The following is a 14407-nucleotide window of genomic DNA, read 5'->3' as shown; positions in this document are numbered from 1 at the left end:
CTTCAAGACAGGCTGTCACATGACCTGTGTGGGTCACTGATATGTGAGCAACAGTGACAGACATCAATTCCAGGCAGTGCCACTGAAAGCAGAAGTGCCTTCCAGCTCTGCCTACCTGTGGAAGCTTCCTGGAGCTGCCGGAGAATTTACCAGAACTGGGTGCTCTCAACATCCGAAATGTACTCTTTCATGATCCTAGGGGCTACAAGTCCAGCATTAGGGCCACATTCCTCACCAAGACACCGGGGACAAGTCTGTCCTTGCCTCTTCCAGGATCTGATAGTAGCTGTCAATGCCAGTGCTCCTGGGTTTGTAGATGTGTCCCTCTGATGTCTGCCTCCAATTTCAGGTGGCCTTCCCTTCTGTGGGTCTCCCCTGCAACTCCACCCAAATCTCCTTTTCCTCTAATAATGACACCTGAGTCACTGGACCACATACTCAAATCCAGTCCCACCTCCACCTTCACCTTTGATCACATCTACCTCCTTCCACATCAGGTTACATTCACAGGTGACAAGGGCTAGGAGTTGAAAATAGTTTCGTGGGGGACACAGCTTAACCTACTATACCACCTACATTGTCCATCATGTTAAAATGCAGTCTTCACCAACCAGGGCCGAGTGGCTGGCTGAGACGGGTTTGTCTGCCGGCTCAGCTCGTTTCAGTCATGCGTCCTCTGAACAGGGTGGTGGGCATTTCACCTGCACCAGGTCCAGTGTCTTTCTCTCCCAGGACATTTAGTGGATTTGTGTGAATTAAATATCTACACTGTGCATTGTCTGCTTGCAACCTGTCTCCAGACTTCCTGCTGCAGAATAATATATTCCTATGGACCACCAGTTATTTCCTGAGGGCTGGCTATATGTGTATCTCTAAGCTGTGTGCAAGAGGCTTTCACAGGAAATTAGACACGAGTCCTAATCAGGAGTGCGCATCTAATTGGGTGAGCAAACTGGAAAAGACCTATATCAGTGTTGGTTAAAATTTCCAGCAGAGACCTAGTAGTAAAATTCACTAAGAGGTAACCCTAACAGGGCTCCCCGTCTAGTCCAGGTAATGTGCTTAGTATTTTACAGGTGTTGTTCCCTTAAACCCCCAATGAAGGTTGTTCCCTTAAACCCCCATGACTATAACCCATGAGACTAGTATTTTTTTGTCCTTTTACAGGGGAGAAAACAGAGGCTGAAAGAGGTCAAGGGGCTTGCCCAGTGGTCACAGAGGTTTCCTGTCCAGGTCCACCTGACTCATGAGTACATACCCTGCTGGATCACGCCTTCAGTTCATCAAAGCCTCAGCCGCCGTGGGGATGCAGGTCTATACTCCCAAACAGATAGGTTTGGTCCTCCTGCAGGCTCTCCTGGGCTCTGTGATGGGGGGGGGGGAGGGGGCAGTATCAACCATTCGAGGTAATAGAACAGAACAGAAAGCGACTCTTCAATTTTGATTTCATTGTTGGTAGGTCTGTCTTCCTAGGTTATTTTATGGACTAATCCAAACTCGTTCTTTCATCTTTCCATTTGTAAGAATTGAAGTCAGACTCAATTTTCTGACTCGGCCACCAATTCAAAGCATTGTATCAAGAGCCTTCACTGCTTCTGTACAGCAATAAAACAATTAAAAGTCCCAGAGGGTGGCTGGGGATGTGTCGCAGTGTGAGGGCCCTGGCCTAGCATGTGCAGAGCCCTGGGTTTGATCCCCAGCCCAGAAAGGGAAGAGGGCAGAGAAGAGTCCACAAAGAAGCAACATTAAAACAAACCAACCCTGTTTTTAAGTATTTCCAACCTTATTTCAAAACAGCCTTATGAAGATGGTTGTCCCAACAGCCCTGTAAGAAACCAGCCACTTTGAAATCGGTTTTTTCCTATGTAGACAGAGCCTATTTTCTAGGCTTGGAGAAGAAGGCATACCCAACCTGGCATTTAATTTAATAGTAGAAAATATGAAATAGACCATTATTTAAAAAAAAAATGCAGGAATGTTGAAGTCTCCGTGGACTGGTTTTTGCATTTACCCGGCAGTGCTCCGTGCTCCCGTTGGCATGGAGACTGGAAGGAAACTTTCCACCAGTCTGCCACTTGCTACTGTTTCCACTTATTTTACTGTGAATCCAATTTTAACAGTTTTTTAAAAGTTAAAAAAAGGGGGGGGGAGGTTGATTCCTTTTGTGTTTTCTGTTCCAGGATGTTTCTCAAACATGAAAACATGTGTTTTAAAAAAGGCTTTAGAAGTCAGTCAAAGATGATTTGGTTTTTTAAATATTCAGCTGTTTGACATTGGGATAATTGCCTCATCTTTTCTAATTTTTTTTTTCCCCTGCAGTTTGTCTGAATGCTTTGGCATGAGGGAGCCCCACAGTCTGAAACTTTGTCCCAGCTCTCCTTACTGCATTTATTAAAGAGGCTGAAAGACACATCTGCTTTTCAACAACTTGTGATCCTTAAGGGACAGGGGAAAGCAGAGATCCTGGCCATTGGGGAAAATCTGGGCATCCCAAAACCAGGGAGCCAGCAGGTCTGGTGTGGCAATGCCTACTTTGTCAAGGTGAACAGGGGGCCGGGGGACCCTAGGGTTGGAGATGGGGTGCACGTTTGTGGCTGGTCCTCTCCGTGGAAGTCTAGAACCCAGTAGACAGTTCTTGTTGGCATGAGTAAAAGTATCACAGTCATGCCATATGGCGTCCTGAAAAACTGAAGAGTGATTTTCCTAGCCTGGAAAATTCAAGAGCAAGCGAGCTGCCTACCTGGGGCTAAGGGGGCCCCAGACTGGCACAGGAAGCCAGGCATTCTCATTTCCCCTTGGCATGGGTCTGCATTGTTCTGCCTGGAACTGGCGCGAAGCTGCAGAGAGAAAGAGCGCGGTGAGGAGATCAGGGAGCAGAGGGCTGGGTACAGATGTGAGCAGGAGGGAAGGCATTCCAAAGGAAAGACCCAAGGCTGCACAGCTGTTAAGGACCAACCCCTCGGCATGCCCGGGTCCTCCGGGTGTGAGATTAGGGGTGCTTTGCGCTCCCTTTGTTCTCCCCCAGCCCACCCCCGCCCCGCCCTCCACGTTCCCAGGGCGTTTGTTGGTTGTCTGTCTTTCTGCTAAGTTGCTCTGCCATGGGACAGAGCCGGTGCAGTACCTGGCAGGCAGTGGGCGCCTGGAGCCCACTTGCTGAACGCGGGAACAGTTTGGGGGCCTTGGTGTGTCCCGGCCCGCGCGCCCTGTGTCCTGGGCGCCTGGCACATACTAGGCGCTCCCTAACATCTGCAGAGCAAATGATCTGCAAGTGGCGGGCGCTGGCACGTGGGGCTTGGGAAACAGGGCAGCCACCAAGCGTCTCCGAGACCCCAGGAGCGCAGCTCCGGGCGCGTGTGGAGGGCGCTGCCAGCGTGGCACCCGAGGGCGCGCGGGGCGCCGGCACGTGCGCGACCTGGGCGCGGGCCGCGGGGTGGGCGCGGGGCGCGCGGGGCGTGTGGCGCGCCGTGCCCGCGTGCTGCCGGGCGGGCGTGAGTCACGGCGGGCTCGCCTTTATAACCGCCAGAGGCTCGCGGGAGCCGCCGCTGCTCCTCTCCGCGCCGCAACCGCCCCAACCGCCGCGCGGCCCGGGGCGCCATGGGGAGCCCGCGCTGCGTCCCGCTGCTGCTGCTGCTGCTGCTGCCGCCGCTGCTACTCACGCCCCCCGCCGGGGACGCCGCCGTCATCACCGGGGTAAGCCGCCCGCTGGCACCTGTCGCCTGGGCATGCCGGGGCTCGCCCAGGGAGGCGCAGGACGGGAGCCCAGGGCTCGCGCGGGCAGCGTGGCCCGAGCGGGACACCTGCCCGGGACACCTGCTCGGGAAGGCCTTTGGCGCACGGGGGAAAGTGCCCTGCCCAGCCATGGGGGTCACCCGCCACCTCCGCCACCAACTGCTCCCACCGACCTCACCCCGCTCCCCCGCAAGCCTGCTCTGTGCTCCTCGGTCTGGCGCGTCTGTCTGTCTGGCAGAAAGAAGTTTCTTTCTCAGCCTTCTCAGGTACTTTTCTCCGAGTTGCAGCTCGAACCTTGCATTTTAATGACGGCCCCTCCCTGAGTTGCAAAGGGAAAGAGGGATACCCCAGGTCCCCGGGTCCTAGTCCAGCATGGAAGGACTTTGCTCCCCGGGTGTCCTCCACAAGAGCCCTTGGAAATCACTTGGGGCAGGGCTGTGTCTGTGCAATCGCAGGCTCTTCTCCTGGATTCTTGAGGTTCTCCCTATAAAGTGTCCCGTTGATGATGGAGTCTGGGCCACTAGACGTGTCAACTTCCAGAGGGCGTCCTGAGTGGCTTTGGAAGCAGCCACTAGTTCAGTCCTCTCGTACTCGCAGCCGTTGTCCCTAGGCGAATCTGAAGAACGAGTTCACAGCACACAGTTTTTAAAAGCCTCTTGTAGTTCACCATCATCACTGCAAAACCGCTGCTGTTTGCTGGTTGTGCCCGTGTTCCACTCTTCCTAAGTGTTAAAGTATTTTGCTTCATTGCGTTAAATTCATTTATTTCATTAAGTTACTTCAAACATCAAAGTGCATTTTGTGTGTTTAAATAACACATGTATTTGAAATGATGATAAATGGGAAATGCAGTAAGGCTTAACTCTCTGTTCTAATAGGTCACAGTGCTGACAGCATTTGGTCAGACCCAAAAGATATTTAATTATAAACTTGTGGTTTTATTAGAGTATTTTTTAAACAAATTATCTGTATAGATTGTCAGTGGCCAGTCCGTGTGGCTGAACAAAAGGACTTAGGGGGTTTTTTGACACATGAGAATTGAAACATTGTGGAGACTTTCTCCTCCCTCTTCCCTGCTGGCTCATTTTAAATGTCTACTAATCCTGTGTCCAAGGTTCCTTTGCGATATAAGTATCTTTTTGTTCTATTCACAGGACAGCACTATTTGAATGGGTCTGCATGGGTTACGGATGAAGGGCATTAGGAAACAGATAATTAAAAATAGATAAACTTATCTACTTCTTCCTAAGTTTTGTCCAAGAGCTGAACCTTTCATTACAAAAGAACATTTCCTCACCTTGGTTGTCTGTTACAGAGATTTAGACTTGGCTTGATACATAGTCCTATGCTGGCTGTTGTTATTGTTTTAATTCAGTGCTACAAAAAGAGTTATAAAAAAAAAAAACTTTCTCTAAAGCCACATGGCAATAAAGTGTCGTTTTTGTCTCCCTGACAGGAACCACCTAGATTCAACTGAAAAACTTAGTGACTTCTCTAGATATATTACATATATAGAGAATGTTAAACACCAGAGTGATTGATTGAGGTTTAAAAGATTCTGGCTAGATTTTTTATTGTGCTCTAAAAAGAGTGGGTGGGGCTTCAGAATTCAGGCTATCACCCATCTGTTAAAATAAAATACTGGCTGAGACTTCCACCCAAAGTATTTATTTTAGCAATATATGTAGGTATTTTGAAATTGATTCATATGTCCATAAAGATTTCTTAAAACATATTGGAAAAGTTTGTCGACTGGACATCTCACTTACGGAATGTGAAAGTCATGTACACGGGATTTCTGACACACGTACAAATGTCTGGATATTGTCCCATGAAATCCAAACCATCCAGAGTGAAAACTGTAGTTTTCAATGTACATACTCAATTTAATAGAGAGAAAATTCTAAAGGAGGAAGTAAATAAACTTTAAAGCAAGATATTTCACTTTTAGTGAAAAATAATGCTAAGAACATGTCCATATATTTATGTTTTGAGAAGTCATGATTGGCCCAAAACTGAGATCTTAGAAGGACTGTTTTAGTTGTTTACAATAAATGCACATTTAACTTTGTGCCTAAATTATAGCCTTTGTAGGCTCTTACATGTATAGCATGAGATGCTTTTACCTTATCACAAGCAAAACCCATTATTGCACACCATTTAGACAAAGCATCCCACTTTTTATTGGTTTTAGGAAAAAATAATCACTCTTCAGATCCATTTTATTAAAGACTTCATTGTCTCTGTTCAGCAGAGGATGGAAATTCCTCCATAGCTGAGTCCTTGTATTTATCTTGGGTTTTTATATTGGGAGCATGTGCTTGGACACCGCATTTGTTACTTGCACCTCTTAATCCTTTGAATCTGTAGGATGCGCTGACTGTGAGATACAGAGTCACACCCTAAGCCACTCATTTCCACTTGACAAGCTGCTCATCTGAAAGAGGAGGCGCACAAGGCAAGAGGCTTGACTGTCCATTCTCGACCTATGAGATCTCTTTATTTAAGGAGGAGATGGTGGCGGTCACGACAGTGGTGTGAGAAACACCAAGCCTCATGAACCAAAATGCAAACATTTGAAAGGGAAAAACAAACACGTCTAAAATTTACATCAGTGCCTTTATGGGTCTGGAGTGCTTCATGCCAGATTTAGAAACCGTTTAAATCTCTTTTCAAAACTAGGCCCAATGTATTCTGTAGTTAATAGTCATAAAATCTTGCAATTCGATTTATGTAGTTCCTTATGGCCACATACCGGTCTAAGACTAATATAGACTCACTCTTCAAGCTTAAAGCCAATTCAGCCATCAAGCTCTGGAAGAAGAGAGCTGATTTTATTTTTTAAAAAGTCTTCTGTTTAAAGGGTTCATAATGTGTAGGCCATTATTTAGTCTACTCTTGATCTATGCTGATCAGATTTTATTGTGGATATGTGCGAGCAGATGAAGCTTTTTAAATATATGTGTGTGTGTGTGTGGTTATTTAAAATCTTAGCATTTGGATATTTAAGGAGCATTTCCCTTCTAATTTTAGATTCCCCCACCCTGAGTCTCTCCTGCCTTCTGTATTTATCTGTTTGTTCCTTGCATTTCAGGCCTGCGACAAGGACCCCCAGTGTGGCGGAGGCATGTGCTGCGCTGTGAGCATCTGGGTTAAGAGCATCCGGATCTGCACACCGATGGGCAAAGTGGGAGACAGCTGCCACCCGCTGACTCGGAAGGTCAGTTGGCCTCATAAGGGTTCTCTTATGTTGCCCAAAGACTTGTATGACGGGAACTGGGGACAGTTTGCTTGAAATTGGAAGTCAGGAGAGATGACAATGGGAAGACAACTCTCTTTTCTCTCCCGTTTCGTTTCAAAGAACCAGGCTTCTCCTATCCACATCCTAGAATTAGAGGCACTTCATCAGAATAACTTCTCCCATGCGAATCCACTTAGAAATTATTTAGGACAAAATATATAGGATACTCTACTATGCATCTTTATAGAAACCACAGTATAGAAGTTCTTGAAAAGACTTGTAATATCCAATCTGCTGATAAGGCACAAGAGAATAACCTTTGTGGTGGAGGGGGGTTGTTATTATTTCAGAAATCATGGATAATACCATTATCCTTATATCTTAAAAGCTCTAAATTTTACCTCTGTATCTATGGGATGCATTGCCCATGATTTTAGAGATTATTGTTATGTACATTTCCAACTTCCTTGCTCATGTAGCAGTTCAATCACAGTAATCTGAATGACGCTTTGGGAAAGTTATTGACAATGTGTAGGGTAGCCATGGGATTGTAGGAGTGTCTGCACAAGGCTTTAGGGGTGGGGTCCCCAGGCTGCAGGCTTGCCCCTCTGCAGGGGCCAGCAGGTTTGCATCACATCAGGAAGCAGAAGGGAGCAGAGAAGCTCGTGGACCTGGAGGGGCCTTGCCTTCAGACTGATGGGTCAGCAATGCCCTCCAGGGATGCCGGCTGCAGCGACTTCCTCTGGTTCCCCTCCTGGTTCCACTGGTCAGTGAAATGCAGTCCAGGGGAACTGAGATGAGCCCCGCAGCCAGGTAGCCTGACGGAGACAGAACTCTGGACACTCTCATTTGAAAACAGGTTGAGTGTCTTCAAATCAGAGAGAATTGCACATTCTCTCTTACTTTTTACCAGGCGAGTTAGGGTTTCAAACTGCAATAGAATGAGACCTCTTTCCTCTAATCCATCTTGGAGTGAACACCGTGAAATAACCTGCAGCCTGTTGGCAGAAGGGTCAGCTCTGTGAGCTGTGAGACGGATTCCCATTGACGGGGCCCCTCTGAAGGCTGCATTAGCCACTGGCTTTCCGGTGGCTGCCTTGTGAAATGTTTCCTGTTACGTTGGGGCCATTCCTGCCTGTGGTTTCACCGTGCAAGACAGTACTGTCATTTTAAGGCATGACATGCACCTTTTATTCTTAGTCATTTCAAGACAGAAAAGGTTGCAAACGATTAGCTGTCTGTGTCAATGCCAGACTCCCCACGGGCAGCTGAAGCTGGCCCTGTGCCCTGGGCATCGATCCCCATTTTTTTTATCACATGTACTGAATGTGAGTCGTCCTTGGTACACTTAGGTTGTTGGCCATGAAAAGGTTGCTCTCGCCCTGTGCCTTGAAGGATCCTTGTTTCATGCAGTGTTGGAATAACTCCCCTTGCCCTAGACCCTAAAATCTGGTGTCCTTTCCGAAAGGAACACCGTGTGTGATCTGTGTGCTAGTACCACTGATGGTTGCCGCTTGTCTAGGGCTGTGACTTGCCAGGTACTCCACACTGAGTGCTGTGTGTGTATGTTCTTCACACTCACTGACTCCTGAGAAGCAGGTTGACTTTGGTCACAGTGGAGCCTCCACAGGGCTCAGGAGCTAGTTGAGACTGCAGTCTACACTCGGGGGCACACGTTGACCTTGGCTTCCTCCCAACTCTCCATGGTCCTGGTGGACCTGACCACATGCCCCTTGATAATCCATGTGCTTGGGGGGATGAGTTGACCCTCCACAGTGGGCACTGGTGCCCGATGGTTTTGCTGAGCTTTCCAAATGGGAGTCGCTTATCCCCGGTTCATAGATAACTCCAAGTTCAGGCGTACTGTCACGTGGACCAGAGAGCAAACGGAATCCGCCTCTGGTCACCTACGTGGACCTCCAGCATTTGGTTTTCATCACAGTCTGATAGTGAAATCTTCAACTAAGGGACTGTGGTTTTCATGGTAAAGTGAAGTGACAGAATAACACAGATACTGAAAGACAAGGCTGGGGGTCAGACTTTAACTTTGCCCCCATTCAGTTGTCCACTTGAAATGTGTTTCTAGGACTCAATTTTAACTTTTTTTTTTCCTGTCTTGAAACTAACATTTTCAAAGTCACTTTGATGATGTAAGAGTAAGTCATAGACTTGTTACAGATGAAATTAGCCAATTTGGAAAAGAAAAAAAAAATCTAGTTTCTTCCAGGATATCTCTCTGTTACATTCCCTTCAAAACAGGTGAAAAAGAAGGTTGTTCCTGTAGATACCCCTGGTGAACCTCGGGTATGTGTTCAGTGGTATCCTAAAATTTAGTGCCCCTTAGTGGATGGGGACAATGGAGACACTGTTTGGTGGCTGTGAGCCATCAAAATGTGCTAAACAAAACAAACATATTTGATGGATGCCACAGGGCTGTGGGTAGCACTGGATGGCCATCGAGGGCAGGGGACGTCATTTCAAATGCACCAGCTGACCTGCAGAGTTCACGGTCACTGCTCAGCTGCCATTTTATAATTGCATAGTTTTTAACTTTACACTTGATAATTTAAAAATAGAATAAAATAAATCCATCAAGAAACAACTTGCTTTCAAAACATACTTTTAAGCAAATAATAGCTTTTCAAACAGGTATTCATTTAAAATATATTTTTAACAGTAAATGACATCAAGTCATCTCTACAGGAAATATTTCCCCTTTTAAAAAAATATTTGAATTTCTATTAATCGCTATACTTTTTTTATTTTGGATTATGATTTTCATAATAAAATTCAGTCATAAAATAATGAAAATACTTGAAGAACAAGGTTTATGGCAGATTTTTTATCCTATTTGGATTAATGTGATTAATATTTATATTTTATTGCTTAATATTTTCAACTTAAAAATTTAAATAACTGTTTCCTCCAATCTTTTATTTTTTTTTTTTTTGGTGGGGGGATGGGTAACCAGGGATTGAACTCAGGGGCTCTCAACCACTGAGCCACATCCCCAGCCCTATTTTGTATTTTATGTAGAGACAGGGTCTCACTGAAGTGCTTAGCACCTCACTTTTGCTGAGGCTGGCTTTGAACTCACCATCCTCCTGCCTCAGCCTCTAGTCTTTTAATGTTTTTTTGTTTGTTTGCTTGTTTGTGCTGGTGCTGGGGATGAAACCCAGGGCCTTGCCCCTACTATGTAAGCTTTTTTAAGGTCATTTTAAAATTGACCTATACATTTCACTTTTTGAGGAAATTTTTAAAAAACAAACCTGAGACTTTTTTATTTTTTGAAAACCATTTATTGTAGACTTAAAAAATTATGAGTGGTTTCACTTTTAAAGCCATTGCATGCCCAAACATCAAACACAATTTCAGAATATGAGCTAAAAGACTGAGTAAATAACTTTAAAAATCAGTGACAGGTAGAAGAAAACACAACATGCCAATGTCCTCATTGTCCCTGTCAGGCATGTCTTGAACCACCGTCCACCCTGAACCAAGGTTACAGGTTCAAATCAGCAGATACTCGCCCGATAAACCTGCCCTCGTCTGACCCGGGTTTTCTCGACCTTGGCCCTATGCACCCTTGACTCCATTTCTCCTGACGGGAGCATCTTGCTGAACCACAGTCCAGTGTCACACTCAGGATTTCAGTGTCGGTTCAGCCCACTGTTACCCGAACCCCACACCTGGCCTTCACGGAGGTGCTCTTCTCTCTTTAAGAGCACCACAAACAAGGGAAATCATGTTTGACATTCTGCAGTGGTAACTTCTAGAATCTGCAGGCTCTGAGACCCTGGAGTGAGCAATCCATTGATTCCAGAGTAAACCATCAAGTTTGGGCTGAATGGTTCAAATATGCACCTTTGGCAAATACTTTCTAGCGTTTGTGTGAGAAGACACCTGTTAGCTCTGTCGTGTGGCACGTGGATCTAGAAGCACACGGGCCGGTCCAGCCATGGGCACGCACCTGCTGGGTGGGGATATCAGAAGTCTTGCTCTGTCCCGAGGAGCCCAAGATGTAAGGGGAGGAGGGAAATTCTCTGGGCTGGTGCCTGGTACAAGGCTGGGGCCAGGAGGGGGAGCCAGGCTGGGTCTTGGAACCCAGGCACCAGGGTTGGAATGAGAAGAGGACCTGCAGCTCGGTCTGATCTAATCACTGAGTTAAGGTCCCCAGCAGCAGATCCACATTGACGTTTGCAGGCTTGGGGTCCTTAATAAGAAAAAGAATGCAAAGGTATTTTTTGAAAGTTTTGCAAAAAAAAAAAAAAAACCATGTGGCTGTGAAATGAGGGGCCTCAGCCTCGGTTTGCAGTGCCTCTGCTCCTTGAGTTTGGCATCTTCAGTCATGCTGGGCCTACTGACACCAGGACCCTAAGATGGTCACCTGTTGGCCCTCAGGAAAGAGCTCGCAGTCTCCACAGGAGGCCTGGGGCAGAGCTGGTGAGCCTGTAACAAATATTTTCTTGAGTGTCACTTGTCTACCAGGCCAGGGGCTAAGAGCTCATAAAGACAGTAAGATGGACACAGCCCTCCCCCGCCCCACTGGCACCCGCAGTCAGGGCGTGGTGACAGAGAGCCAGGGCCTGGGGGAGCCAACGCCCGAATTTGGGAAGGAACCGGACCCAGCGATGAGGTGCTCTTCCCCTTGGCATCTAGGTGACCGCAGTTGGGGGCATCCAGAAGCAGCCCTCTGCTCAAAACAGTGAAAACCTGGCCCTGGGTTGGGGACAGTTGTCCTTGTAGCCTCCCGAGGCCTGAGCCGGGCCCTGCATGGTGCTGGTTTTCCTCTTGCTGCTTCCCTTGTGATCAGTGTGACAAGGCTCGAGGACCCACTCAGGGAGCTCAGAGGTGCTGAGGTCCAGCCACGGTCTCCCCTGGCATCCATCCTATGTGGAGGACGGGTCATTTCCCATTCAGCCCTTGCTGTGTCCCCAGCACATGTCATCAGCCCTGATGTGGGGCATTCCTGGGTGAAGGAAGGAGGAAGGGCGTGTCCTTCCCCAGCTGTCTGGCCGCTGGAGGTGTCGCGCTCTCTGTGGGCTCCTTTTCCCTGGATGGGCTGTCGGTGCTCCTCAACCCCAGCACCCTTGACCCTTGGGACTAGACCTTGCTTTGTTGTGAGGGGCTGTCTTGGCCATTCAGGATGCAGGCAGCGTTGCTGTCCCTCTCTATAGGTGTAGGCACCCCCCCCCCCCCAGCTGGTGGCAAGCAGGTGTCTGGAGAGAGCCTGGCATCTCTCCGTCAGAACTACCCCTGCTAAGAGGGTCCTGGCTTGGGCAGGAGTTTAGGTGGCTTGTTGAAAGGAAGCTCCAGGGTGGAATGGCCTCGGCCAGCACAGCTGTGCCCACCTCCTCCCAAGCTTGGTGGCAGCACATGTCCCTGCAGTGCACCCTTTGAGTCACACAGTGATGGAACCTTTCTGAGCACCAGCCCTGGGCTGAGCAACGGGCAGTGTGCCTGCAGGTAGATGGTGTGGCCAGAGCCCAGGAGAGGTGACATGTCCCCAGGCCAGAGGGCGCTGCAGCTCATGCCAGGCCCAGGTTGACCACGTACCTGCCCTCCTGTTGTCTCCCGTCCTTCCCTTTGTGTGTATTGATCTCAGTCGTCTCCCTGACCTTCCAGAACCATTTTGGAAATGGGAGGCAGGAAAGAAGAGAGAGGAAGAGAAGAAGAAGGAAAAAGGAGGTAAGAAGGAGGTGAGCCTGGTGCCAGGAGAGACCCGCCCAGAGCTCAGCCTTGGGCTGCACCCGCAGGGTTGGTCCACCCATGAGTCTGACCCTGGAGCGGGGCTGGAGTGGCCTGCCCTGACAAGGACAGCCCTGGACAGAAAGGCAGAAACCTCTCTGTGAGGCAGAAACCTGCTCAGTGGATTCCTACTTGATGAGGCCTCCTGACGGGAGGAAGCCCTGGGTTCGAAGCAGGCGGGCCACAGGTCTCCACCTATTTGAGCTACAGGAGGATCCTCACCTCCTTCGTTTCACCCTGAATGAGCCGCTTGCCATCCCGTCTCCCTGAGCCCCTCACATCTCCAGGCCTGGGGTTAGGTTTTCTCCATAGCACTTGCAAGACGGGCAGGAGGTGAAGAAGGCCCTATTCCAGGGGAGAGCTGGCTGGGGCCCTCCTTGCTCTAGGGATGACCTGTACTGAGCAGACCCACTGCCACCGGCACAGCGCACCACCACTCACCAGCTTCTGGCTGAGCCTCCTCCCCAGCTCCACTGGTGACTTGAGCTAGGCCCCTAGGGTGACCCTGGGGACAAAGTAGACCTTGTTCTGCTGGGCCAGCTGAAGCCAGGGCCAGTTGGTTCCATTTCTGCAAAGCGAACCTGATTCTTCCCATCATCTTGCTCCTTTCCTCTTTCACCTCGGTGTTTTGAGTCCTAGCGTCCACGGCAGAGGTGTGAGTTGACATGTGACTTGCTGGCCATGCGTTGACATCTGCTCACTGAATAGGCGTGGCCAGGACCTGAGTACTGGGCTCCTCTTTAGGGGCTTCAGGAGTGGGACACTAAAAAGAAACAAAGGGAAAGGCGAAAGCTTGGTGTCTGGGGTCCAGCTGGAGGCCAAGCCCCAGGTCCAGCCGTGTGACCTCAACGGCTTGCTGAGCTCGCTCTGGGCCTCGGCGTCTCACCTGTCACATAGGTGTGATTAAAGCCTTTTCCATCTTCACGAGTGTCTGCAAGGATGGAAAGTGCCACAGACAGGAGGCACTGAGTGTCCCGCGCACCGCACGGCGAGAGCACCCAGGAAGCTCCATTGCTCTCAGAGGGCGGCTTCCAGGGCTCATTGGCTCTGAAGCTGGCCCCCTGACTCCGTGCCCCTTTTTCTTTCAGGTTCCATTTTTCGGACGGAGAATGCACCACACCTGCCCTTGCCTGCCGGGCTTGGCCTGTGTGCGGACTTCATTTAACCGCTTTACTTGTTTAGCCCACAAGTGATGGCTGCAGAGAAGGAACTTTCCATGTGCACAGGGTCCAGAGGCCTGCGGAGCCCGACTTGGGATCCTGCCCGACGAGCAGCGCCGGATAGGAGCTCCTGGCTTCCAAGTAACATTTCATCTTTGATTTTTCAGTGACTTTTTTTTTTTCCCGTTGAAAGGGAATTTTAATTTTGGATAGAAATGTGAAGAGCAGAGCATCACGGCACCGATTCTCATTTCCCTGTTGGGTTTTGGTTTGGTTTGGCTTTGTTAGTGCCAGTAACTCACCCACTTGTATAAAAATGGGAATAAGAATTGGTATTTTGTTACAGGAACATTTTCTTTTTTATCCAACCCCCTGCTCCATCCTTGCCTCTGTGTGTGTGTGCTTGCGTGTGTATGCGTGTACACACACACACAGTGTACACACACATACACACACACACACACACACACTTTGGTCTTTGTCTCTTAAAAGATGTATAAGGCCCTGTTTCTTCCCCATTTCCCTCTCT

The 14407-nt window shown here is 48.7% G+C and overlaps 1 protein-coding gene across 3 annotated transcripts; it reads left to right on the top strand.

Moving 5' to 3' along the window:
• The first annotated feature begins 3594 nt into the window (after positions 1 to 3594).
• On the top strand, positions 3595 to 13911 carry Prok2 (prokineticin 2). 3 transcript variants are annotated; one of them, XM_026392691.1, is made up of 4 exons: positions 3595 to 3690; positions 6824 to 6949; positions 12596 to 12658; positions 13807 to 13911. In XM_026392691.1, the coding sequence occupies exons 1-4, from the start codon at positions 3595 to 3597 to the stop codon at positions 13909 to 13911; spliced, it is 390 nt and encodes a 129-aa protein (XP_026248476.1). The 3 variants fall into 3 exon arrangements, with proteins under 3 accessions (XP_026248476.1, XP_026248477.1, XP_026248478.1); XM_026392692.1 differs by lacking the exon at positions 12596 to 12658; XM_026392693.1 differs by lacking the exons at positions 6824 to 6949; positions 12596 to 12658.
• Positions 13912 to 14407: the final 496 nt, after the last annotated feature.

Source organism: Urocitellus parryii, chromosome 16 (assembly GCF_045843805.1).
Source record: "Urocitellus parryii isolate mUroPar1 chromosome 16, mUroPar1.hap1, whole genome shotgun sequence".
Classification (NCBI taxonomy): domain Eukaryota; kingdom Metazoa; phylum Chordata; class Mammalia; order Rodentia; family Sciuridae; genus Urocitellus; species Urocitellus parryii.
This window is presented reverse-complemented; position numbering and strand designations above follow the sequence as displayed.

Coding starts and splice junctions, on each gene's coding strand:
- Prok2 (XM_026392691.1), top strand. CDS start 3,595: ATGGGGAGCCCGCGCTGCGTCCCGCTGCTGCTGCTGCTGCTGCTGCCG. Junction 3,691..6,823: donor ACGCCGCCGTCATCACCGGG/GTAAGCCGCCCG, acceptor CTTGCATTTCAG/GCCTGCGACAAGGACCCCCA. Junction 12,659..13,806: donor GAAGAAGAAGGAAAAAGGAG/GTAAGAAGGAGG, acceptor TTTTTCTTTCAG/GTTCCATTTTTCGGACGGAG.